The 23423-nt window shown below is 43.9% G+C and overlaps 1 protein-coding gene across 5 annotated transcripts in view; it reads right to left on the bottom strand.

The window, feature by feature from the left end:
- Positions 1–23423, bottom strand: part of ARHGAP26 (Rho GTPase activating protein 26) — a 414796-nt gene that overhangs the window by 309234 nt on the left and 82139 nt on the right. For all 5 annotated transcript variants that reach the window (XM_059417816.1, XM_059417817.1, XM_059417818.1 and 2 more), the window contains 2 exons: positions 2070–2165; positions 447–508 (listed from right to left, as the gene is read on the bottom strand). In XM_059417816.1, the coding sequence (XP_059273799.1) occupies positions 447–508; positions 2070–2165 (158 nt within the window). The remainder of the gene's footprint in view (positions 1–446; positions 509–2069; positions 2166–23423) is intronic.

Here is a 23423-nt window from a genome sequence, read left to right as displayed (position 1 = left end):
TACTGGGTGCATACTAGAGGGCAGGCACTAGGGTTAGGCGTTTCGGAATAAAAAGTGAAGGAGTGCCCTTCAAAGGTCTTGCATAAGTTTAGCAAAATGAGGAAAGCAGGGAGCAGAGTGTGACACCTTCATTTCCACTCTGCCTGTAGGGAATTGGAGGCCCCCAAAAGTTAATTAATTCAAAAGATCCACCCGTAAGTCATTCCTTATGGGTGTACCTTACAGTGAATCTTCGGGAGGTCAACAACGTGGTTCTAACATTATCCACACTAATCCCTTAACAATTGCGAAATGTTTCTAACCCTGCAAAGATGAGAAGATGAGGCTTGCTCAAGAGCTCAAAACACTCAAGTGGTGGAGGCTGGACTCAAACCCAGTTCTTCTGACAACAAATCTCTTGACATGATCACACTGTATGGGAGCAAAAGCAGCCCAGCTGTACTCACCATCCGTATCCGTTCATCTTCAAGATTCCTGAGGACAGTGGCAAACTCCTGCAAAGACCTTGCTGGAAAAGAGAAAGTACCATGAAAGGGACATAGAGAAATGGGCCTTTGGGAGCCTTTCCAGGTATAGCTATTATGTTGTGGACTGAAATCCCTCGGCACATGCAGAATCCTAAAGTCAATTGCTTCCCAAGGCTCCCCTTATCTTTTAATCATTAACCATTCAGGATGACCCCCCGAATGCAGGTTAATTTCACCTGGAACTCTAGCTGGGAAAGGATTTCCTTCAAAGACCTGCCTGTTCCTGAGACTACCCAGGGCTGATGAGGTGCTGGCCAGCTTCCAGACTACAGACTAAAAAGGGCAGAGTTCTGCGTAGGAGTTGAAGGATTTCCTGCCCAGGATCTGACCTCTTCGACTTGGGTTGTGGGACTAAGTCAGAAATCAACTTTCCTCTGATACCACAACTGAACCAATATAGCTTGCAATGCAAGCCACATCTCTGGCTTCTCCTTGGATTCTTCTTCCTGAGTCCTCAAGCCACTTGTGAATATAATACACTATAAAAATGCAGCATGGTGGTCAGACCTGGAGAGTCCTCAATAGAGTAATTCCCAAAGGCAAAGGGCAGTAACTGCAATAGCCCTGAGGATATTCAGGACATATACGAAATGTTGGGAGCTCCAGAAGTTACTATAGTGATGCATTTTCATTGCTCTCAGCTATCTCCCGGAGGCCTTCCCTCAACCCCAGATCCGGGTACTCTATGTGACAAGAGGAATTCAATAAGCATTTGACAACCTTTTCAATCCTTGCTCACCCCTGTAGCTAACCAAGATGCCCAACGTAAGAAGATTCAAGGGCAATGACTAGACCCTGCCAGAGACAGGTGTCTTGACACTGCAAATCCTCTGTGCTCAGCACCACCTGCAAAACACAGGAGGTAAAAGAAAAGCAGAAAAGAGAACCAGTACAGCAATCAACAGTAAACCCTCCCTCAGCCTCTGGTTTAAGAAAGAGGGAGGAGAGCTGGACAGCAAGCTCCTCTGTCCATCTGAAGGCAGTGGCAGCTATGGAGCTCCATACCACAACTGTCAGACCTGAATGTGGGGACAGCGGATCAGAGTCTCCAGTTTTCAAAGAGATGGAAAACCAGAACTTTACACAAAGTTGATTTATATGTTAATTCAATTTTAAGAAATGAGTGCCAAAGAAAACATGGTTGTATTCTGATTTCAGCCCACAAACTATCATTTGCAACCTGTAATTCTTTCCTCATCTACCTGTCTTCTGGTCTTGCTCTAAGTTCTATAGTACCAGGGCAAAGAAAAGTCACAAAAACAGCCAGAAGCAAAACATTACAGGAGGGTGGAGAGAAGAACCCCACTGCAAACCTTCAAGCTGCCTCCTACAGGCCCCAGGGTGAGAGAAGTGGTCTCAGAACTCTGAGGAGAAGCCCCCTGGCCCCTGACCCTCCCTACACTTTGGTCCCTCCACTGTTGGTGTGGACTTCTTAATTTATGACACTTAGATACTTCCTATCACAGGAAAAAGGCTAAGTAAGAACAATGACAGTTATGAAGAACAGTGACTCATCTTATCAGACACATGGTTATGACTTACCTATACACATTTCATCATCTGTTTCTGCATCTCCTATGCACTGAAATTTAAATTCATTTAAGGAATCAGCAAATTTCCTCTTCGCCAAAGACAAACCTAGCAAGAAAAAGAGTAAAAAACATGAATTACTGACGTAAATTGATTTTCACATTTGCTGAATGTTTTAGTCCTTCTACTAATGTAGCAGCTAGATTTGGTCTTGAGGCTATTTCAAACACAACGTAAATTCAAAATACTGAACAGCTGTTTCTAACATGAAATTCTTACTGGCTTGAAAAATTACTATTTCTGTTACTTTGCTTTAACCATTCCAGTCCCAGTTCTAATTTCTCAAGCCACATACTGAGTTCTGTCACATACATTGGTCACAGGAGGGAATCCAGGAAGAATTGGGTGTCAGAGCAGCCTGCCACCGACCTCCCCTGTGGTCCGGCAGTGGGTAGGGAGTGGGAAGAAAGAACACGGAAGTGCCCCATTCCCGTGGCACAGGAGCTCCTGGACTCCTCATTCTGCCTCAAGCGCACGTGAGACCGAATTCTCACAACCCTCTCAGCTCCCCCTCATGAGGACGGTGGCCAGCCAGCATGACAAATTCCCATCTGAACCATTTCCCTAGGTCATCGCGTTCCCCACTGCCACAAGAACAAAGCCCTGGCACTGTTCTGAGTTGGGGTAAAAACACACCCCACATATGTTATCTATAAAGAAAGCTCTTAGAAACCCTTGTCGAATCTAAAAAATAAGCTTTCATTTAAGGCAGTATTAAAAGCCAATGATCCCTCCTGAACCCTCAGCTTCTGTTAAGGGTATAAAACCACCCAGGTACCTTTAAGTGGCCTGACAGACACAGCTGCTTGGTACAAATGTGCTTAACTTAATTCCATGTGCAGCCTTCCTGCAGATTAGGCTAATCATTCAAATTACCCTCATAGATGTTTCCCTTATTGAAGAGGAAATGGTATTATGTCCAAATTCCCAGAGGAGGGAAATAGGAGGCATAACTGGCAACATGCACTGGCTTTAATGAGATATAGGGAGGAGGTTGGGAGGATTCTGGCTTCACAGATCGACATAATCTAATGGAACAAAAGTATACATGGGCTTCAGCTCTTCTCCTTTCTAAGGAGCACCAGATGTGCTCCTTAAAGTGGGGAGTCATTTTTTTTTCCATCTTTTGGTTTTGTTTGTTTCCTCTCTGTGTACCCGGCAATGCATCACGCTCAGTGCATGCTGAATAATGTGTGTGGAGGGCAGTATACAAATTTGACCACCAGTGTGCAGCTCGCCAATCCCAGAGCTTACTCAAGCAGTAGGGGCCAGTGGAAGAGCCCAGCTAAGCAGTCCTGCTGTTCTCAGGTCTGGGGCTCAGGCTTACCACACAGACAGCAGGGGCTCCTGCTCGAAAACCACCCTCCTGTGGGCTTGGATGACATGAATCCCAAGATATCATGGCTTATGCAAGGCCCTCTGCTCTGCACCAAAAGAGGAAGACACTTGAAGTGAAGAAGGAGAATCCAGGAGCCACCAGCCAATACTCTCCAGTCTCTCCCTGGTTCAGTCACTTTAATGCAATGGACCTAGGCAAAAGTCCAAAGATCCTGGCAGAGAAGTCAGCATCTCCTAAAACTGGCCGACTCAAGCTGAAGATATCCCTAAGAATACCAGGGTGACATTCCCTGGCAAGTCAAGAAAGAAACAGATACATCTCAAAGTCAGAACACTGTGAGGAGGAAAGACAGGAGGCCCATGGGCAGGCAGGATAAAATAAAGGAAAAACCACCTTTCAGAGTGGAAGACAAAGCCCCCAAGAAGGCCAAAAAGTATCAGGTATAGAATGTGGGCATGGCTGTGCTTGGTCTCACTGGAGTTAGAATGTTCTGATCAGAAATCACAAAGAAAGGCCTGAGCCAAGAGTAAGGCTAGAGTTGCTTCTCTCCACCTAACAATCCTCTGGTGCCTCCTCCATAGGCAAGAAGGACTCAAGCTGGACAACCATCTCCACACAGTGGAATAAAGGTAAAACTTAAGGCAGGCTTGGGAAACCTCCCAACACGCACAGAGAAGCTATGCTGCCAGGGGCAGCTACCAATGAGGATCAAGGAGTGGATAATCCTGCACAACAGGGTCTTTGTGTGGCCTTTTCATAGGAGGACCCATTTCACCTGGAGCAGAAATTGTTAGCTTATGACCAGAAAGTAACCTTATTTCGTTGTTGAGACACACAGCACACCCCACCACAAAATAAACCTGAGAAGTCATGTGGGCCCCACAAAGCTAATAAAGAGGCCTCTCCCCCTCACAAAAGAATTAGGTAATGAGTGCTAGTCTGGAGTCCATGCTGGGTTATAGGTCAGTGAGTACAGCTAGATAGACTAAAAATCCCAATTACTGATATCTGGAAAGGAAATCACCATGGGCTTGAATGGCTCATGCCTGAGAGAGAAATCTTGGTAAAGGTGTAGGAGGACAACAGGTATTTTGCTCATTCAGCATCCACTCCCCAGTTTTTTGAACAGCAGTTCAAGCTTGTTTTATTCTATTTTTTTAAAAAGATTTTATTTATTTACTTGGCAGAGAGCAAACACAAGCAGGGGAGGAGGCAGGCAGAGGGAGAAACATGCTCCCCGCTGAGCAAGGAGCCTGATGTGGGACTTGATCCCAGGACCCAGGGATCATGACCTGAGCCAAAAGGAAATGCTTAATTGACTGAGCCACCCAGGCATCCCTCAAGCTTGCTTTGAAGAACCTTGGCTTTTATATTTGCCTTGCCTTTGGTTGTAGGCTGGTCAGCCCCTTCCCTAGCCCCTTGCCCTCACCCCAACCTCACCTGGCTCCTGGGTTCAAATTTTAGCTCCACCATTTCCTAGAAGTGTAACTACCCCTAGGTTAGGCCTAACTTCTTATTTGCCTCACCTGACATAAGTTGTCAGCCCCACCTAGGTCATCAGATTGTCAGGAGACCCAGGGAGACACACTACACAAGCACTCTGTACACTGTCAGCTTCAGGTCTAGGCAAGGCTGGGCTCTTCTTCCCTAATGTGTGAATCCTGCAATGACGAAGCCAGAGAAGATAAGCAGAACTACCTATGCTGAGAACTCAGCTAAGTAGAGGAGTGACGTAAGAGCACACAGCTCAAACATGGGGATCTAAGACTCTATCAACCTCTGCAGCCTCTGTAGCATGTGGATACACCATGCTGCCTCACCCTGTTAAGATAAAACCCTCTCTGTTACTTGGGACAATGACAAAGACACCAAAAAGAACATCTAAAACACACGGACTCTTGTCTACTTCAACCCAAAATGACCGGTAGAATCTTATGTTGACGATCAACTCTGCCACACAGCTATTGGGAGATTTCTTTCTGGAGCTTTCACCGTGACCCAACAGGAATCTAAAATGCACACGCCAGTGAGAGGAGTACAGAAAACAGAGAGGCTGGTACTGGTGCTGAGTGCATGCCAAGCTTCACGACACCCTGCTTGTATAACCCCACTGTCTCATGTTCAGTACAAGACAGAGCAAGGCGCCAAAAGTCAATGATATTTACTATGCAGAAACATCTGTTGCTAGAAAGGCAGAATGCTGGCCAGAGCAGACAGGAGTCGTAACTGGCAGCTTCTGGGGAGGCCAAGTATTTGCCTTACCGAATTAAGTCACCTCTGCCTCTGGGTGAGGAGACCAGGCAGCTAAGCGACACAGAAGCAGCTAGAAGTCTAGGCACTGAGGGACCACTCTCAAAGGTGTCTGCTGACTGGGGAACAGAGGGAAATGCCATTCTCTTCCTGTGGATGCCCACGCTCTGCCCCCGGATACTCATCACACAGAGTGCTAAGAGAATGTAAACTAAATACCAATTCTTCTTTCAGTAAAAGAAGGTTGATACCTTTTTTTTAAGTTAGGCTCTACCTTAGGTTACACAAGTTTTACCTCAGTACCACAAGTCAAGCCATTCCCATTTTCTTTTGGGGGGAAATTTAACATCTATGTGCTCACACAAACATACCATGCTGAAAGACTCAAGGTAACCTCACTATGACATTTATTTCACGCATCTCTTACCTTTCTTCAGAACTGTATATAACTATCCATAAACTTTTTTTACTCCTTGGTCACATCTCCTGGATTTAGAAACTGATTACAGTTAATGAAGTCCAACTGCCAAGGTAAGTATTTGTGACAAGAATGGCCTGTTGGCTGCTTAAAGCACAAATACTGAAGTCCTCAATCCTAGCTAATCCTTCCCTTCTCTGAAAGTCAATTACATTTACTCTCTGTGCCTGATCACCTTGTATTTGGAATGATTCCAGATCCATGCATGAGTGGTTCCCTGGCATAACACATAGTAAGTGTCTGAGACAGGCCCAGACGAGGTGGCCCTCAAGACATGTTGTACTGATCTGACTAGGCAAAGCCACAGATGTTGGCTTAAGTGGAACATCTGAGATGGCACAATAAGAGGACCCACAGTGACGGCTGGAACATGGACACGAGTCTCCAAAACTGCAGCTTGGCTGCAACTCCCATTCTCAGGTAAAGTTACCACTCTCTAAATCAAACTCACTCTCCTCTCCTATGCTCTCAAAAAACAGCCAACCAAGGACCTCTTCCTGCATCCCCAGTTTGGCAAAGGGGGCCACCATCTGTCCTGCCACACAAGTCAAAGTCACACCTTGTATCACCCCTGGTAGCACGGTATCCTTCCCAAGTGTGTCTGTCTTGCCTCCTAAGCATCTCAGTTCTATTCACTTGTCCCTATCACCATCAGCAACCCCTAAACCAAATGCCCCCATTTGCCTGGGTAACTGCAACTGCCTCTGCTCTGGACCCCGAAACCCACTTTTGTCCTTTCAATCAGTTCTCCCCTCAGTCATGTCAGCTCCAATAGTGAATCCTGCAAAGGGCTTCCAGAGTTCTAAAAACCAAGATCAAAGTCCCTCCCAAAGTCTGAGAAGCCCTGCAGGGCCTAGGCCCCCAACTCCCTTTCCAGGTTCTGCCAGCTCCTTGAACATCCTGCTCATCCTGCAGTCCTTAGAAGTTCAGTCCACTAAAAAGCCTACTCTGACTTCTGTAACCAGGCCAACCCCTACCCTCCCCTCACTCTAAGTCCTATGCACCTCTTTTTGTGTGTGTGTACCTCCTTCTTCATAGCAATTTTATATTGTTCAGGTGGTAATTCTATTAGTACCTCCCCAACTAGTAAATTCCTGAAGGGTGAGAACTGTGTCTCTTCATGCTCACCACTACGTCCTCACAAGCTAGCACATAACCTGACTGAGAGCAGGAGTCACAGAAAGCACAAAGTGGGAGGGGAAGCTGGGCTCTTTACTAGCTCCCTGCACTCATCAAAGGTGAAATTCCCGATTATATAATTCATTTAGGAAAAAAAAGTTGATTAGATATATATTAGGAGGAATTTCAAACTTAGGTAAGTCTGGCTGAAGCTGGTGTATATAGGAATCACCTCCCCTAATGTTGTCTGTTGAGGAAGATTCCCACAGAGCTGTAGCAAGAGCCACCAGGAGAAATGGGCTATAAACATGTCTTGTGGGGTGCCTGGGTGGCTCAGTGGGTTAAAGCCTCTGCCTTGGGCTCTGGTCATGATCCCAGCATCCTGGGATCAAGCCCAGAGCCACCAGGATCTCTGCTCAGCAGGGAGCCTGCTTCCCTTCCTCTCTCTCTCTGCCTGCCTCTCTGCCTACTTGTGTCCTCTGTCAAATAAATAAATAAAATCTTTAAAAAAAAAATCTGGTGTTGGCCACAACTATGTGTGCCCTTCCAGCCCCAGGCTGTCCCCAAGCCAGGAGCTAAAACAGACAAAGGTAGAGTTCCAGAGACACTTCTCTTTTTGCCCATACCTGGGCCAGCTGAAAATATATCCTATCAGAAACCATGCTTGGGGACAGGCATTTCCCAGTCTGCAAGTGGCATTTTAAACCTAGTGCCACTGCTTAACGGTAAGAAAAGCAAGTGTTGTTCTTTTGTTCACTCTACAGACTGAAACTCTGCACTTTTTCAGGAGCAAAAAGAGACAGTGTTCATATCTGACAGTCAAACAAAATACCCCCATAGCATTCATCTAGTTTCTGTGATGCAGTCTTACCTATGGCCACTAGGTGGCGATGGACTGTATCAGGGAAAGGTGGCTAATAACCTAAAGAGAAATGACAAAGCCAGCCTCAAATGTAGTGCTGGGCACAGACCATGTCCTGCTGATGAACACACCCAGCCGAGAAGGGAAATGTCCAGTGGGCACTCAATCAGCAATGGAGAGAGGGGCCCTGGCATCCATGGGGAAGAAATGCCCTAAAACATTAGAGCGTTCTTGTTCATCTTACCCATTCAAGCCTGAGATACGGAGAGAAAGGGTTGGAGGGATGAAGTCACTGCCAGCACGTCTCTTACATTCTTTCAGATCTGGTGGGAGCAGACTCAGACGACCATTCGTGTCATCCGAGGATGATATGCCCACCAGGCACATCAACCTCCACCTCATGAGCGTCCTGATTATACATCCATGTGCTTTTCCTGAGGCCATTTCCCTAAAATTCTATTTCCTAAATGAGGCCATAGCCAACACAGACTCTGGAGAATTTGTTTTTCCAACCAGAGCACTAAGGCTAACGAAATTTTCCGAGTTGATTTTTAAAATGAAATTCAATAGAAGAAAGGGGCGCTTCACTCTTTTCCAGATAAGGTTTCTAATACTATTTACATGGAAACATTCTTCAAGAATAATATGGGAGACCCAAACTCATCTTTGACTACATCAAAATAAGTGTAAACACATTTTGCATTCATTTATGGGGTACTTATTATGTACTTTATTTTTATATAATTATGTATGTTATTTATGGGGTACTTTATTATGTACTTATTATGAGTACTTTAACTCATATTGTCCTCACAATCATCCTATGAATAGGAATTATCATTCCTATTTTGCAGATGGGGAAACAGATTCAGAGATTAAATAATATGCCATGGTCACACAGCTAATGAATGGTAATATAAGAAACCTGGTCTCTGTGACTCCAAAACTCTCAACTACTATACTCCATGGCCTAACCTACTCAAATATTTGAGACTCCTCTATCAATGTACTCAAAGAAATCAAAGAACTATACATACACATTCCATATCCTTTAGGAGGATGTAAGTTAGAAGGATCTCATCTGGGTACAGTAAGTGCTTCCTTACCTGTGATTTCAGTTGCCTGCCATGCTCCTCAGTTTATAAGCAGATGACTCTCCTTCTGCCTTAATGTCAGAAGGTCAGTAGTAACCTAATGCTATGTCACAATGCCTACGTCATTCACTTCATGTCATCTCATCACGTGGGCATTTTATCATCTCACATCATCACAAGAAGAGTGAGGACACTAAGATATTTTGAGACACAGTCCACATTCACGTAACTTTCATTACAATGTATTGTTTTAACTCTCTTACTGTATTTGTAATTATTATTAATATCTCACTATGCCTGATTTAAAAATTAAACTTTATCATTGGTATGTATGAGTAATTTAAATGCATGGGGAAAAAACAAATAGTATATACAGGTTTAATGCTATCTGTGGTTTCAAGGCATCCACTGGGGATCCTGGAACATATCCCTTGTGGATGGGGGGCAGGGGGAGAAGGACTACTGTATACAAACTTGCAAATTAAGGCAAAACATGTCAGAGAGATCAGATCAGAAAAGCTACAGGAGTGCGAGCAGGCTATTATTCTAGTTACGGCCATTGGTGGAATCGTCCCCCCCACCCCCCGCCAAAAAAAAAGAAAGAAGAAGAAGAAGAACAGGAAGTAGCATTTGAAAAGAGCTTTAAAAGTGAAATCAGTTAAGACTGATGATTCACAGACCTATACCCTTGAAACAAATAATACATTATATGTTAATAAAAAAAGTGAAATTAGAGGAGGTGCAGGGCAGGGTAAACAGGCATGAGAAGGTATTCTAGAAGTAGCAACAGGATGCAAAGAAATGCAAAAGCAGAGAACCCAGCATCAAACAGTAGGCAATTGCTTGATAGAAAGAAGGTAAGACTAGGAAAAGGGGTTAAAATCACGGAAGGACTAGAATGCCAAGCTAAGGAATATAGACTTTATCCCTAAAGAAATGGTAACCATATTTTTGTAAAGAAGAAAGACAAAATCAGCTTAAACATTGATTATGACTTTTACTAAGGCCCAGAACTTCATTTTGGGACTTCTACTCTGACTTCCCATCCTGCTTCACTGCTAAAAACATACACCCACAGTCAAGGGGCTTTCTCCTTGTGGGATGATTACATGGTACAGGAAACCTCTCAACCTTGACACTGGACACACAGACCACAGGTCAGCCAGGAGATAACCAGAAAATGAGGGATTCAAAGAAACTCTGCTCCCTACTGAAAACTCCAAGTTCACATCTGGATTATGAGGGCTCAGTAACACCCCTACTACAGACAGGTATACAAAGATATATACTAAGACAACTGTATTTCCAAAGGGCTGCATTTTCTCTTCTTCTTCTTCTTCTTCTTCTTTTTTTTTTTCAAGATTTTATTTATTTACTTGACAGACAGAGATCACAAGTAGGCAGAGATGCAGGCAGAGAGAGAGAGAGGAGGAAGCAGGCTCCCCGTGGAGCAGAGAGCCGAATGTGGAGCTCAATCCCAGGACCCTGGGATCACGACCTGAGCTGAAGGCAGAGGCTTTAACCCACTGAGCCACCCAGGCGCCCCTGTCTGTTCTTCTTAAGAACACGGGGAATTTAAGTCCTAAGATGTGATCTTTTATGAAGAAATTCCAGACTAGCTTATTGTCACAGAATAGGTCCTGGTCCTCAAAAAGCATTTGCTCATCAGGGACCACTGTTTTGAATGATTAAGTCAGCATCAGACCTATACTGAAACCTGAAGCCCAAAAGAGCCCAGCCCCAAATGTGCATCGCTCAGGACCGACACAAAGCAGAAAACAAGGACACAGAGAACTGAGGGAATGGATTCAGAACAATCACATTGGCATAAAGCTCCAAGACCTTCTATGACAGTGGGTAAGTACAAGAAAAACTCCCTCCAGAGAAACAATAGTGATTTGCTTGGTTAAAACAAAGAACCCCATTTTAAGAGGGACTGATCAAGTGAAAGAGCAAAAAAGAAAGGGTATTTCCATGCAGTTCAAGAGTAAACGTCACACACACACACAGTGTCAAGGTCAATTCAGAAGAGTATGAAGTGTGTGGACTTGCAAACATGGATTCAAACCCTGGATCTGCCAATACCAGCTCTAGGACTGGGAAAATGGCTCAACCTTTCCAAGAGTCTATGTCACGATGAGGGTAACAAGTACCTCACGGGTTTGTTGTGGGAATTAAATGGAAGAAAAAATGTGAGCAGAACACAGGGTTGTCCCTAGATGCTGTTTTTTTTTCCTTCCCACACAGGCACAGTCTGGCTGAATGCAGGTTGGAGACAAGAGAATCAACAAAATGAGAATCTTCATTAGCTTTCAGAATTAAGGAATTTTTGTCTCATTAATTCACCAAACTTACCAAATACAGGTATCCTGTTTTTCTGAAGTTCAACTTACACCACTCCACTTTAACAAAGTATGTCCCTTAGTACCTATTTTCACTAAACAAAAGAAAGCCAAAAGGATTTTTCTGTTCACAGCGAAAGGGAAAATAGTGTTCAGTGTTAACTATGCCATGAGCCATGCCTGGAGTGACTAGAGCGGCCATAGCTTTGAACTGTGTTTGTGAGCATCTGTATTTTATCTCAATTGATTTTGTGCAGTCGTTAGCAAGACATATCCGAAAGCACCCAAAAAGCTTGAGAGAAGTTATTTTGGGGCACCAGGGATGCTTAAAACTTTTTCCACGTAAATTAATAGTAATTCTGCTTCTACAATGTCCAACTCTCTTAGAGGAACGCTTCTCAAACTTACATATGCACCTGAAGACCAGGTCATCTTGTTAAAACGCTGATTCTGATTTAGTAAGCCTGGAAGTGTACATTTCAAACAAGTTTCCAGGTGATACCAATGTTGCTGGTCCAGGCATCACACTCTCTAGTCAAGGTCTGGAATTCCCAACAGAGACCCTGAGAGTCAAGATCACAGTGTTTTCCTCCTTCCAAGCCCAGCACCTAGAGCACACAAGACCTCAGTATATATTTGAAGAATGGATTCCTTGAAAGGACTTCAACTGTTGCACAAAAAAACAGAATGGGAGCTAGAGTAAGAATCAGAAACAGGCTGCATCCTTGCTCTCCCAGGAACAACGCCTGCGAACCTAGGCAAAGTAAATTAACACGTTAGCCTTGGACAGCTCTTTGAAAACCAGAAGGATGGTCAGTGATCTTTAAGGTCTCTTCTAGCTCTAAAAATTCCACCCAAAGTATTTTTTCTGTGCTTTTTAAAAAATGTGTTAATCGTCAGGGTATACACTGGCTATTTCTACAGTGAGACACACCTCTGTCATTCTCAGATAGCAGTTTCCAAAAATCCAACTGAGAGAACACAGACTCTGTTAGTCTCAGCAAATAACCATAGCAACTAATACCCCCAAATAAAATGATGTCTTCACAATGATGTGCTGGCTCAATTAGATTAAGAGGGTGACGTGTACCATCTCAAAATTTATGGTAGTAAACTTAGAGCAAAAGCCAGACTTTCTTGGAAGAGAATTTTAAGAAAAAAAGTGGGGGTGGGGGAGGTGGGGATGAGGGGTGTCTTGCCAGTAAAATGAAGACAGGACAAGGAGCCAGAAAAACGGAGATGAGAAACTAGAACAGAACTGCCCTGCCTGTCCAGGATGCATACAAGGCCCAGGCACCCACATGGGAATCCAGAACTCAGTTAATTGTCCTCAGGGACAGTTCTTTTTTTTTTTTCTTTTTTTCACCTCAGGGACAGTTCTGAGGGCCACCACTTCTACCAGGGAGTCATCAAGTGACTGCATTTTGTCCTTCTTCTGTGCCTTTCTTCATGCATATAATAAAAGGAAAATGAATACTGCTACCTCAGAAAAGATTTGAGGGATTTACCAAAGGGACCATGAAGCTCTTGAGTGAAAAATGGAATATCGCAAGAGTCCATCCAGGCTGATAATGAATTTCCAAGCCCAATTCTCCACAGATCACCCGGGATGCAGATATTCCTGTTCCAAGGTCTTGAGATTAAAGCTGGAATTGTGAAGCAAAACCCCAACATCTGGAAGATCTAGAACTTAGGCCTTACTGCACCCCCAGGTTTGCCTCTTCCAGCATCTGCACAATCACAATCACTTTGTACACATTCAGGCAAGCAAGAATTTCACAAAAAAAGCAGGAAAAGGGAAGCCAAGACCCATCAACTTCCACTAATCCCTGACACTTTTCTAGCAAAGAAAAGAAAAGAAAGAAAGGAAAAGAAAAGAGAAGAGAAGCAAAACCAAAAACCCAGCCCAAAGAATCTGGTCTTAAATTACATTCAAATGTAAACAACAATTTCTGTTAACAAGAAAATCCCAAAGAGCAGAGCCCTGAAATAATGCACATCAGATCCAGCTGCTCTCAACAGCTAAGATGAATGTGAGCATAGCCAAAGGAAGACAAGGCACTGCGAGTAAAGAGAGGCCTTCCTCCAGCCAATCAAGCCTAGAATGATGAGTAAGCACTCGAATAATGAGTAAACTCAAAATCTCCCCTCAGCCATCTATAAGGTCTCTATATTTATTTCCACCTGCATGAAATCATGGCCGGGGAGGGGCCAGGGAGGGGATTGGTCCTGTGAGTAAAGGGGTGATGCTCAGAAGTGCTTAGCACCCAGCCTGCAGCAAGCACTCAAAAAAAAAAAAAAAGAAAGAAAGAAAGAAAGAAAAGAAAAAAAAAAAAAAAACAATAGATATTAATAGTACTCGGGATTACTCAAGAATGTAATAACTAATATGTAGGGTGATTTATTTCTGTATAAAAATCAGAGGACAGCCACTTGGCCTCCTACCACCCACCTTTACACTCCCCTACCTTGCTGACCTCTGACCATTACTATGATCTAAATGGAATCCATCTAATGCTCGGGAACAGTTCAAACGTCCCCACTAACACCACAGGAGGTAGGGCAGCCACTCCTCAGCATCAGAGTAAGTTCCATTTAAAAAGGGAAAACTGGGGTACCTGGGTGGCTCAGTGGGTTAGGCTGCTGCCTTCAGCTCAGGTCATGATGCTGGGGTCCTGGGATCGAATCCCGCAACGGGCTCTCTGCTCAGCGGGGAGCCTGCTTCTTTCTCACTCTCTCTGCCTGCCTCTCTGCCTACTTGTGATCTCTGTCCAATAAATAAATAAATCTTTAAAAAAAAAAAAAAAGGAAAATCTGCCTGTCTCCCCATGGATTAAATCAACGTTTCCTGAAGAGGGGGGGGAGCACATAGTGTTTCTGAACAGAGCCACACCTAGTAACATCCTCAGAGATTAGTTTCACTTTCTTTTATCCCCTGTTCAATGCCCCACTCTCCTGCTGCACCTAGGGGAGGCTGTGCTGTTCCTGGGACCAGGCAGTGAGGTCCAGGTGGGCAACAACTGCCCTCCACACACTCCCCAAGAAAAGCCCAGGTTCCCTACTATGTTGCCTCCTTACCAGCTTTGCCCCAGTCAGATAAGAAATTGGGCTTCAGCTAGTTCTCAGAGAATCCCCACACTCCACACCATCACAGGATTTGACCGATCAGATTAATATGTCTCCAAATACACTGAACATTAACAGTGATAGACCTGCCTCGGGAGCATATCCCAGCCACCTCCATCAAAATTCTGAGGCTGCGGCCCAGGAATTTGGGCAATTCTTATGCATGCTCCAGTAAGAGAACCGCTACTATCCAAGCCCTCGGAACATCTAGTACCACGTACCAATAATGGAACCTCTCCTGATTACAAAGGTAGAGCGGCAAGGAACAAGCCAGAACTTCTAGTTCCTGACAATAGGTTTACAAATGTTCCCAAAGCAGGCAATTAACACTTGTAGAAGAAGAAATCTAAGTGACAGTAGAGGTGGGAGGAGGGAACACCGTAATTCAATTTAAAAACCATAAATGCTGAATACTTAGGCTTTTTCCAAAAATGTTCTTAATCATGTGTCTTATTCCAAAGCCCACATGAGCACCTAGAAAGGCAGCACTCTTTAGGGCCTGATTTGGTACAGACCCTGCTTATGGCACAAGGAGCTGATGAATGGCCCTCATGCTGCCTGCCTAGAAACCCATCCAGAATCCATGTTTCCCAAAGAAGTGAGAGCTGCCTGCAGCACGTGAGAAGCCAAGCAATGCTGGACCACAGGCCTGGGCCAGGGCTGCCAATAAGGATCTAACCAGTTAATCTTCTCCAACTAAGCATGCAAAAAGTAAAGGTGATACAGACTCAAGTGAATCCAGGATACAGGCTCCCAGGCAGCTGAGAGAGAGGACTATCGCTCTGTGGACATGGAACCCACACTCAGAAGGGCCACTTGGCTTAATGCTATCCTGCCACCACCTTGACATTTAAAATTTTATCTCTGAACTTGTGTTTTCTAAGTGAAGTCTGGTGGGAAAAGCAGAGCAGAGATCTCCAATATGCGTGTCCACCAGGGCCCCTTGCAACCCCAGGTACATATGGTGTTTGCAATGCCCAATGAGTCCAGAACTCTGGTGGACCCATGATGTATGAAAGTCGAGCTATACTAAAACCAAGTACAAGGTATTTGTGTCACGTCTGTAACTGAGTAAGTGTGAATGCTGACAGGCCTGAGAGCTCATGTTTTCCTTCCAAATCAAAACTTAGCAAATGCAGAAAGGCAGCATTCTAACAAATATGAATGACCAAGAGACACTGCCATAGCCTTTCTTACTCCTGTTATTTCCCTGGTTAAGTCAACCACACAATGCAGGGAAAGATTTAGCAACCCACACATCTTCGCTCCTTCAGGTCCTTCCTTACTCATCAGTAAGGTAGAGAACATTCGTAAAATGTTTGATTTTGAAGACATGAAACAAAAACAGCTGAATTAGGGCGTTTTCACAGAAACAGAAAAAGCTATCTTAAAATCTGTATGGAACTATAAAAGACCCCCAACAGCCAAAGTAATCTTGAGAAGGAAAAAAGCTGGCGGCATCCTGCTCTAATCAGGAACTACCATACAACCCCTGGGGATAAAAATAAATGTTTATAAAAAATGAAAAAAAAAATTTTTAAAGAAAAAAGAACTACCATACAAAGCTATAGTAATGAAAAAAGTAAGGTTTTGGCATTAAAATAGATGTACAGACCAATGGAACAGAGGAGAGAGCCCAGAAATAGACCCACACATAGATGGTAGATCAATTTTTGACAAAGGAACCAAGAATATACAATGTAGGAAAAATCCAGTCTTCAAAAAATGTTATTGGGAAAACTGAACAGCCCTATGGATGAAAGAATGAAAGGATGAAACTGGACCACTATCTCACAGTATAAACAAAAATCACCTCCAAATGGATTAAAACTTTGAAAACCTGAAACCATAAAACTCCTCCAGGGAAGTCTCCTTGACATCAGTCTTGGTGATGATTTTCTGGATTTGACATGAAAAGCAAAGGCAAGAAGAAGTAAAAAGTAAACAAGTGGACTACATCAAAGTAAAAAGTTTCTGTACAGCAAAGGAATCCATTAAAAAAATGAGAAGGCAACCCAATGAATGGAACAAAATATTTGCAAATCTTATATAAGGGGCTAGACTCTTGCAACAGCAAAAAAAAAAGACTGAGGGATCTAAATGGACATTTTTCCAAGGACATACAGAAGGCCAATGGGTACATGAAAAGGTATTCAACATCACCCATCACCAGGAAAATGCAAATTAAAACAAGTTTGGCAAGGATATGGAACAAGAGAGAACCCGCTACACTGTCAGTGGAAATGTAAACAGATACAACCACTATGGAAAATGCTATGCAAGTGCTTCAAAAAGGCAAAAATAGAACTACCAGAGGATCCAGCAAGTCCACTTCTGAGTATCTCTCTGAAGGGGGGGGGCACTAATTTGAGAAGATAGTATATCCCTATGTTCACTGCAGCGTTGTTTACAATAGACAAGACAGGAAAACAAACTAAGTGCCTATCCATGGATGAATGAATAAAGAAAAGAGAAAATGTGGTGGGGGGGTGTATAGGAATATTATCTGGCCAGAAAAAAATAATGAAATCCTGCCCTTTGTGACAACATGGATCAATCCTGAGGGCATTATGCTAAGTGAAATAATCAGAGAAAAACAATCTAAGTCTCACTTATGCATGAAATGCAAAACAAAACAAAACAACAAACAATAACAACACAAGGTCATAGTACAGAAGAGATGGGTGATGGCCAGAGGCAGGGGGAGGAGTGGACAAAATGGGTGAAGGTGGTCAAAAGGTACAAATTTCACATTATAAATCACAGGATGTGAAATACAGCATGGTGACTACATTTAATAATACTATACTGCATACATTAAAGCTGCTAACAGACCTCGTAAGTCGTCATCACGAGGAAAAAAAATTAACTATGTATGGTGACATGTTAACTAGCCTTACTGTGGTGATCATTTCACAATACATACAAATACCAAATCACCACGGTGTACATCTGAAACTGATGTTGTTATGTCAATTACACCTCAAAAAAAAAAAAAAAAGATCTGCAAACACATTCACACAGTTGAGTTAGCTTGTGTAATGCTTCCAACTTTCTAGTAAGAGCAAAATGAACAGGCATCTGAGCTATAGAATATGAATTATGTGATTTTAGTGATTCCACAAACAAGTCAGCTTATCTTCTGTTTACATGTAAAACGGGCACTGCACAATAAAAACAAAGAGTAAAATTTATAAAAATAGTGTGAACTTCTTTTAAGTTTATTTTTATTTTTAAGCAATATCTATCTATACACAATACAGGGTTCAAGCCCACAAGTCCGAGATCAAGAGTCACATGCTCCACTGACAGAGCCAGCCAGACACCCTCAGTTTTTTTTATAGCAAATAAAAACACCGTAAGTCAACAGAGATACTATCAAAGAAAGGATTTATATTGTCCATGTTTGTGCTTTATGAATAAGGGCCCATAGGATCAGTACCTAATCCTGGACACAGAAATACCTGAGATTCCTTTTCCACCTCCATTAACTTTCTCATTTCCTCCAACTGTTACCTTGAGGGGAAGACCTCCTTTCCCTGCAGCATCGCCAAGCCCAGGCTAGCACCACCTCTGGTCTGGACCCCTTACTGGCCCTGCCACTTCCTCCTGGACCCCCTCCCAGACTGTTTGTCACTCAGCTGCCCAGGTTAGCCCTTCCAAAAAGCAGATGTGATCTTGTCACTGCCCTTTCTATACCCTCCCCAGGTGTAACTCCTCCTTTTCATTTCAAAAACTGTCCAAGGCCCACAAAACATGCCTCATCGGCACACCCAGTGGCCTTTAGTGCTCCAGCCCCATTGGCCCACGCAGATCCTCTAATGTGCAGGAACTATGCTCACCCCGAAGCCTGGAACAATGTGTTCCCTCTGCCCAGGAAGAAGTCCTGTACCCACGAGCCCTCATCAGACTGGAGCGCTCCCCAAACCTCTCCACTCTTCAGATTTCACTTGAAGGGTCACTTCCCCTGGGATGTGGCCTTCTCTCATCCTCCACCCACTCCCCCTGGTAAACTCTCACCGTTCCCTAGGATTTCCCTTCCCATGCCTTTACAGGATAGCTAATTTCCTTTAATTCTAGTAACTGTTTAATGTGTACTGCCTGATGAGATTATAAACACAAAGCAGGCAGTATCAATGTCTGATTTGTTCAGAAAAGGACAGTATTCGCAGTTCTAGCGTGTAGTATGCCCCAAACCAATAAATGAATACAAACAGGCAGGTGACTCTTTAAGAGTTCAGTCAGGAGAATGACAAACCCTGCAATCCCCTTTTTACTCAGGAGAAAGCTGAAAGCTGGGTCACAGAAATGAAGACCCAATAGGCATCCCATTATTTACACCATTACAGACACAAAATGAAACAACCAGAACCACATTTCCTAGGTTTAGCCTTGAAGCCACAAAACACACAGTCCCCGCCGTGTTCTTCACGCAACAGTATGCTTATGTTCTCAAGGTATTGCTAGTTCTATTTTAAAATCACTTTGCCTGTAGGCAAATGATAGGCAAAGAATTTGAATTTGTACCTCTAGACAGCCTATCTAGAATGTTAAATAATCTGATGACAAACTGTGCCAATTAGCATCATGTAAATGCAGAAGCCATTCATTCTAATACACCAAGTATCACTAGTAGGAAAACACACACACACACACACACACCCCACTATCTTTTGGAGGAAATGTTTCTCAAGTTGGCTTTTGAAGCTCACCTGAATCACATCACCCCAGATTCACTCTATCAGAAATTCTGAGAATCAAATGTATTAACTAGATATGGAAATCAAACCTGGAAATCACAGTAAGTTTAAAAACCACTGTTATAGAAGACAGTGTTGAGTAATTTGTTTACCTACGAGGGAATTAGAAGTGACTGACACTGAACCTGAGAAAACAGACAAACAAGAAAGAAAAGGAAAGCGAGGTCCTGGAGACCCAGAAAGTCCCTGGCAACATGCCTGCAAGAAAGCAGCAGGAAACTGTTCCCAGAGGAGAGAAGGACCATGGAAAAACCCTAGACCATTGTTGGCTCAGGTCATTAATTATTCTGGCCATTTTACGCTGGTGGCCACTTCCTCCTCTCTCAAGGTGCTTGAGAGAAGGTCAGGAAGAAACCCTGACATCTGTCCCCTCGCTGCAGGAAGGACAGGATGACGTGACCGAGGATGGCATGAGTAGGGCCACCTCCTACAATCTCTCAGCTCCATTTAGGCACTGAAAGGATGAATCCCATACCTGCAAGTCCTTGCCAGATACAGGAATTCTAGTCACAGCTGGCCAGTCCTCCCCACAACCAAGTCTGTGGCCTGCTGTCAACCCAGAAGCCTTGAGGAATGAGAAGACCTTTAGGAAGCCTCCTAGCACTGTTCCAGCAACTGCAGCACTCCCTCCTGAGATGGGCTGAATAATGCCCCCCAAATTCTTGTCTACCTGGAACATCAGCATCTGAGCTTATTTGGAAACAGGGTCCTTGCAGATGTAATTACTTAAGATAGGGTCATACTGGATTAAAATGGGACCTAAATCAAATGACCGGTCTCCTAAGAGGAGGAGGAGAAGACAGAGACACACAGGGAAAGAGGAGGCAGACACGGGAGAGATACAGCTACAGGCCAAGGAACACCAAAGTCTGCCAGGAACCATCAAAGCTGGGAAGAGGCCAAGAAAGCTTCTTCCCTAGCACCTGCAGAGGTTGTTTGAAGCCACTGAGTTTGGGGACATTTGTTATCGCAGCCACAGGAAGTCCTCTTAGGAAGCCAGAGTCTTAAATTCCTACTGTTACCAAAATCTAAGGGGTTCTGCAAACACACAAAAAGGAATACTTGCTGTTCAGATACTGCAGATGGCCTGGTCCTAGCCTCTTCCAGAGCTGCTCTCCACATTCAAGCTACCCCAGCTTCCTTCCCAGATCAGCTCCCTCAGAGACCTTCTTCCACCCTGCCCGACCCTACTTAGTTCCCTCAAGGGAACCCTTCCCAGTCCATCTTCCCACACACTGCCCCCCCTACCCCAGGCTGGCCCCCACCATGGGCTGACACACCTGGATCTCTCCCACTAAGCACTCTCTACATGTGCTCAGTCTGGGCAGAGTCCAGGTCAGTTCTGTATTCCAACACAGCCCAATGACCACCTCAGTATGAGGAGAAGCTGAAAGAATGCCACTGAGCACATGCGTGTACACTTAATGGCATTCACAGACAACCCTCATTCTTCCTTACCTGGACCAGATAGTGTTAGCAACTATCTTCTGTGTGACTTCTCACAGCTTTGACTATACTCATGTTAAAGCATGTCCCACACTATATAGAACACTCATCTATTCCATTATACATGAAAAAAAACTATGTACAGACTACACTTATGTAGTAAGTGATATACTACTGTTCCCTGTATACTGGTCGCTGGAGACAAAAGTAAGCAAAAATCAGACCAGGCCTCTGTCTTCATAGCATTACAAATGGTGGTGAGGGTGTCAGTCATTAATAACCTCACATTAGAGGAGAAAATGATAGAACAATCTTCTTCCTAAGCCTGTCTCCTCTCTTAAGTTATTTCCTACTCTGGGTTCCCATGACCTAGAACTGTGGCTTCTGTGTAACAGGCAATTAATAATGCTGTGTGACTGGAGAATGAATAGGTTGAAGATGGGTGCGTGGGTGGATGGCAGAAGGGAGGGAGGGTGGGCAGCTAGGTAGGCAGGTAGGGAGGCCAGGTGTGTGGTACCTATGGATGAATGGACAGAAGTAGGTATGGATACAGTGCCTGGTACATAACAAGTAGTCAAGAGTGATGGGCAGATGGAAGAATGGCGGACTTTCTAGGGAGCAAAGCACCTGGGATGAGACGTGCACAAAATACAACTTAGAAGTACAAAAGCTGCTGGAACAGCCGCATTTCATCACAAAGCAACCAGCTGCCACCTAGCACCTGAAACAAACAGTCACTGTGAATGAATCTTGCCTCCATCTCTCCCGTTAACGTTTAGGAGAAAGTCAGCCTCCTAACACAAATATACCCTCTCTTGTTTCCCACCTTTCCCTTACTTCCTGCAGTGGAGCTTTTAAAAGCCGGTTTTGCTGGTTCTCCTCTACCACGGAGAGTATTTACTGCTCTAAAATGTTGACTCTCGCCAAATGTACACCAAAGACCACTACCTGATTGTGTCATTTTTTTTAATTATTATTTTTGTGCTGCTTCTTTGAGCACCTAAGAGAGACTTCTCTCTGAGGCCATCAGAGCTGACTCTGAAAATTTCACTGTGATTTATGACGCAGAGGGGCGGTAGGGAAGGGAAGAGAAGAGGCAGGGAGGGTGGGTTATGCCACAAGCTGGAGAGAGAAAAAAAAGATATCTGGGGGTCCTTGTAACAGCATACAGTTAAAGCACCCTTCTGTGGCAGCCTGTAGTATGGAAACAGTTTACAGTAAAAAGCAAACTAACAGAGCTCCAACATAAATGTTTAACCTTGCACAGAACAGTTGGGCCTCAGAATGACAGCAAATGTCCCCACGTGCCTCATTTTTGGGCCTGGCTAGTGTCATGATGGATTCCCTGTATTTCCAGGGTTTCCTTAGAGTCACATCAGTAATGAAGTACTTCAGACCCCAAGAGGCCTTTTTCCCTTTGATTTCCTCTGATGAAGGTAAAAACAACTTTCAGTCTTTGGGAATTCAGTCCTCTGTGTTCCCAATTCAGGCCCAACAGTGCCATCTATCCATTCTGGTAATGGGGTGAATGAATGGACCTCTTCACCTCCCCCCACTGAGGGCCTCCTAGATGGTGGGGATTATGGGAGACAATGAGAATATAATATCAAACTAAACTGATCTAGTTCTTGTTCCTCAACATGCAACCTGCTGCAGACAGACAAAGACACACACACACACACACACACACACACACACACACACATATATACCATAATCATCTAAAATTCCATAGCAAGAACATAAAAATGCACAAGATAGCTAGAAAGGACAAGAAGGAAAACACAATGCCAGCATCCCACCCCCTCACCCCCAACTCAGTGAAGCACCTGCCGGCCAAATGCCAGGTCAGGCCAAAGGGTAAAGTGGCTTATCAGCTATGGAGAAAGAAAACACAAAGGCATTAAGAAATCCCCCAGTGCTGTGGAGATGGCTTCAGAGGTACATACAGATGTCAGAGTTTACCAAACTGCACAATTTAACACATGTAGTTTCTGGGTGCTAATTAAGCAGTTAAAATTTAAAAAAAGGATTTCCCCCGAAGATGCTACCTACTTTCCAAGATGTTGAAGGATCCTCTAGCTATAAACTAAAAATTCCTAGCTATACCCAACATGCCACCCAACCATACTGCTGTGACTGATCCACGCACAGGTTCACTCACTCATCCCAAAAGGACTTACTAAACACATACTATGTGCCACTTACCATCCACTTGTGTTCTCCATTATATTACAAACAAAACGCATATAATCAAGGTCTCCTGGAACTTGTAGTTTCCTACAAATGCACACTGAAGTGGAAAAGACAGCTGCTGTCTGCATACTCAGAATGACTGCAACATTTCCAAACAGGGAGTGAAGGCTAAGTCTGAAGGATTTTCAATACCATGAAAAGCAACAATTTATTGAAAGCTAGCTATCTGCCCAGCCCCTGAGTGCTTTAAAGATATCACTTCATTCTCCCAAAATCCCTTTGACGCAGGTACTA

The sequence above is a fragment of the Mustela nigripes genome, chromosome 12 (assembly GCF_022355385.1).
Source record: "Mustela nigripes isolate SB6536 chromosome 12, MUSNIG.SB6536, whole genome shotgun sequence".
NCBI classification, from domain to species: domain Eukaryota; kingdom Metazoa; phylum Chordata; class Mammalia; order Carnivora; family Mustelidae; genus Mustela; species Mustela nigripes.
Note: the sequence above shows the minus strand (reverse complement) of the source record. Positions and strands in the feature narration are given on the sequence as shown.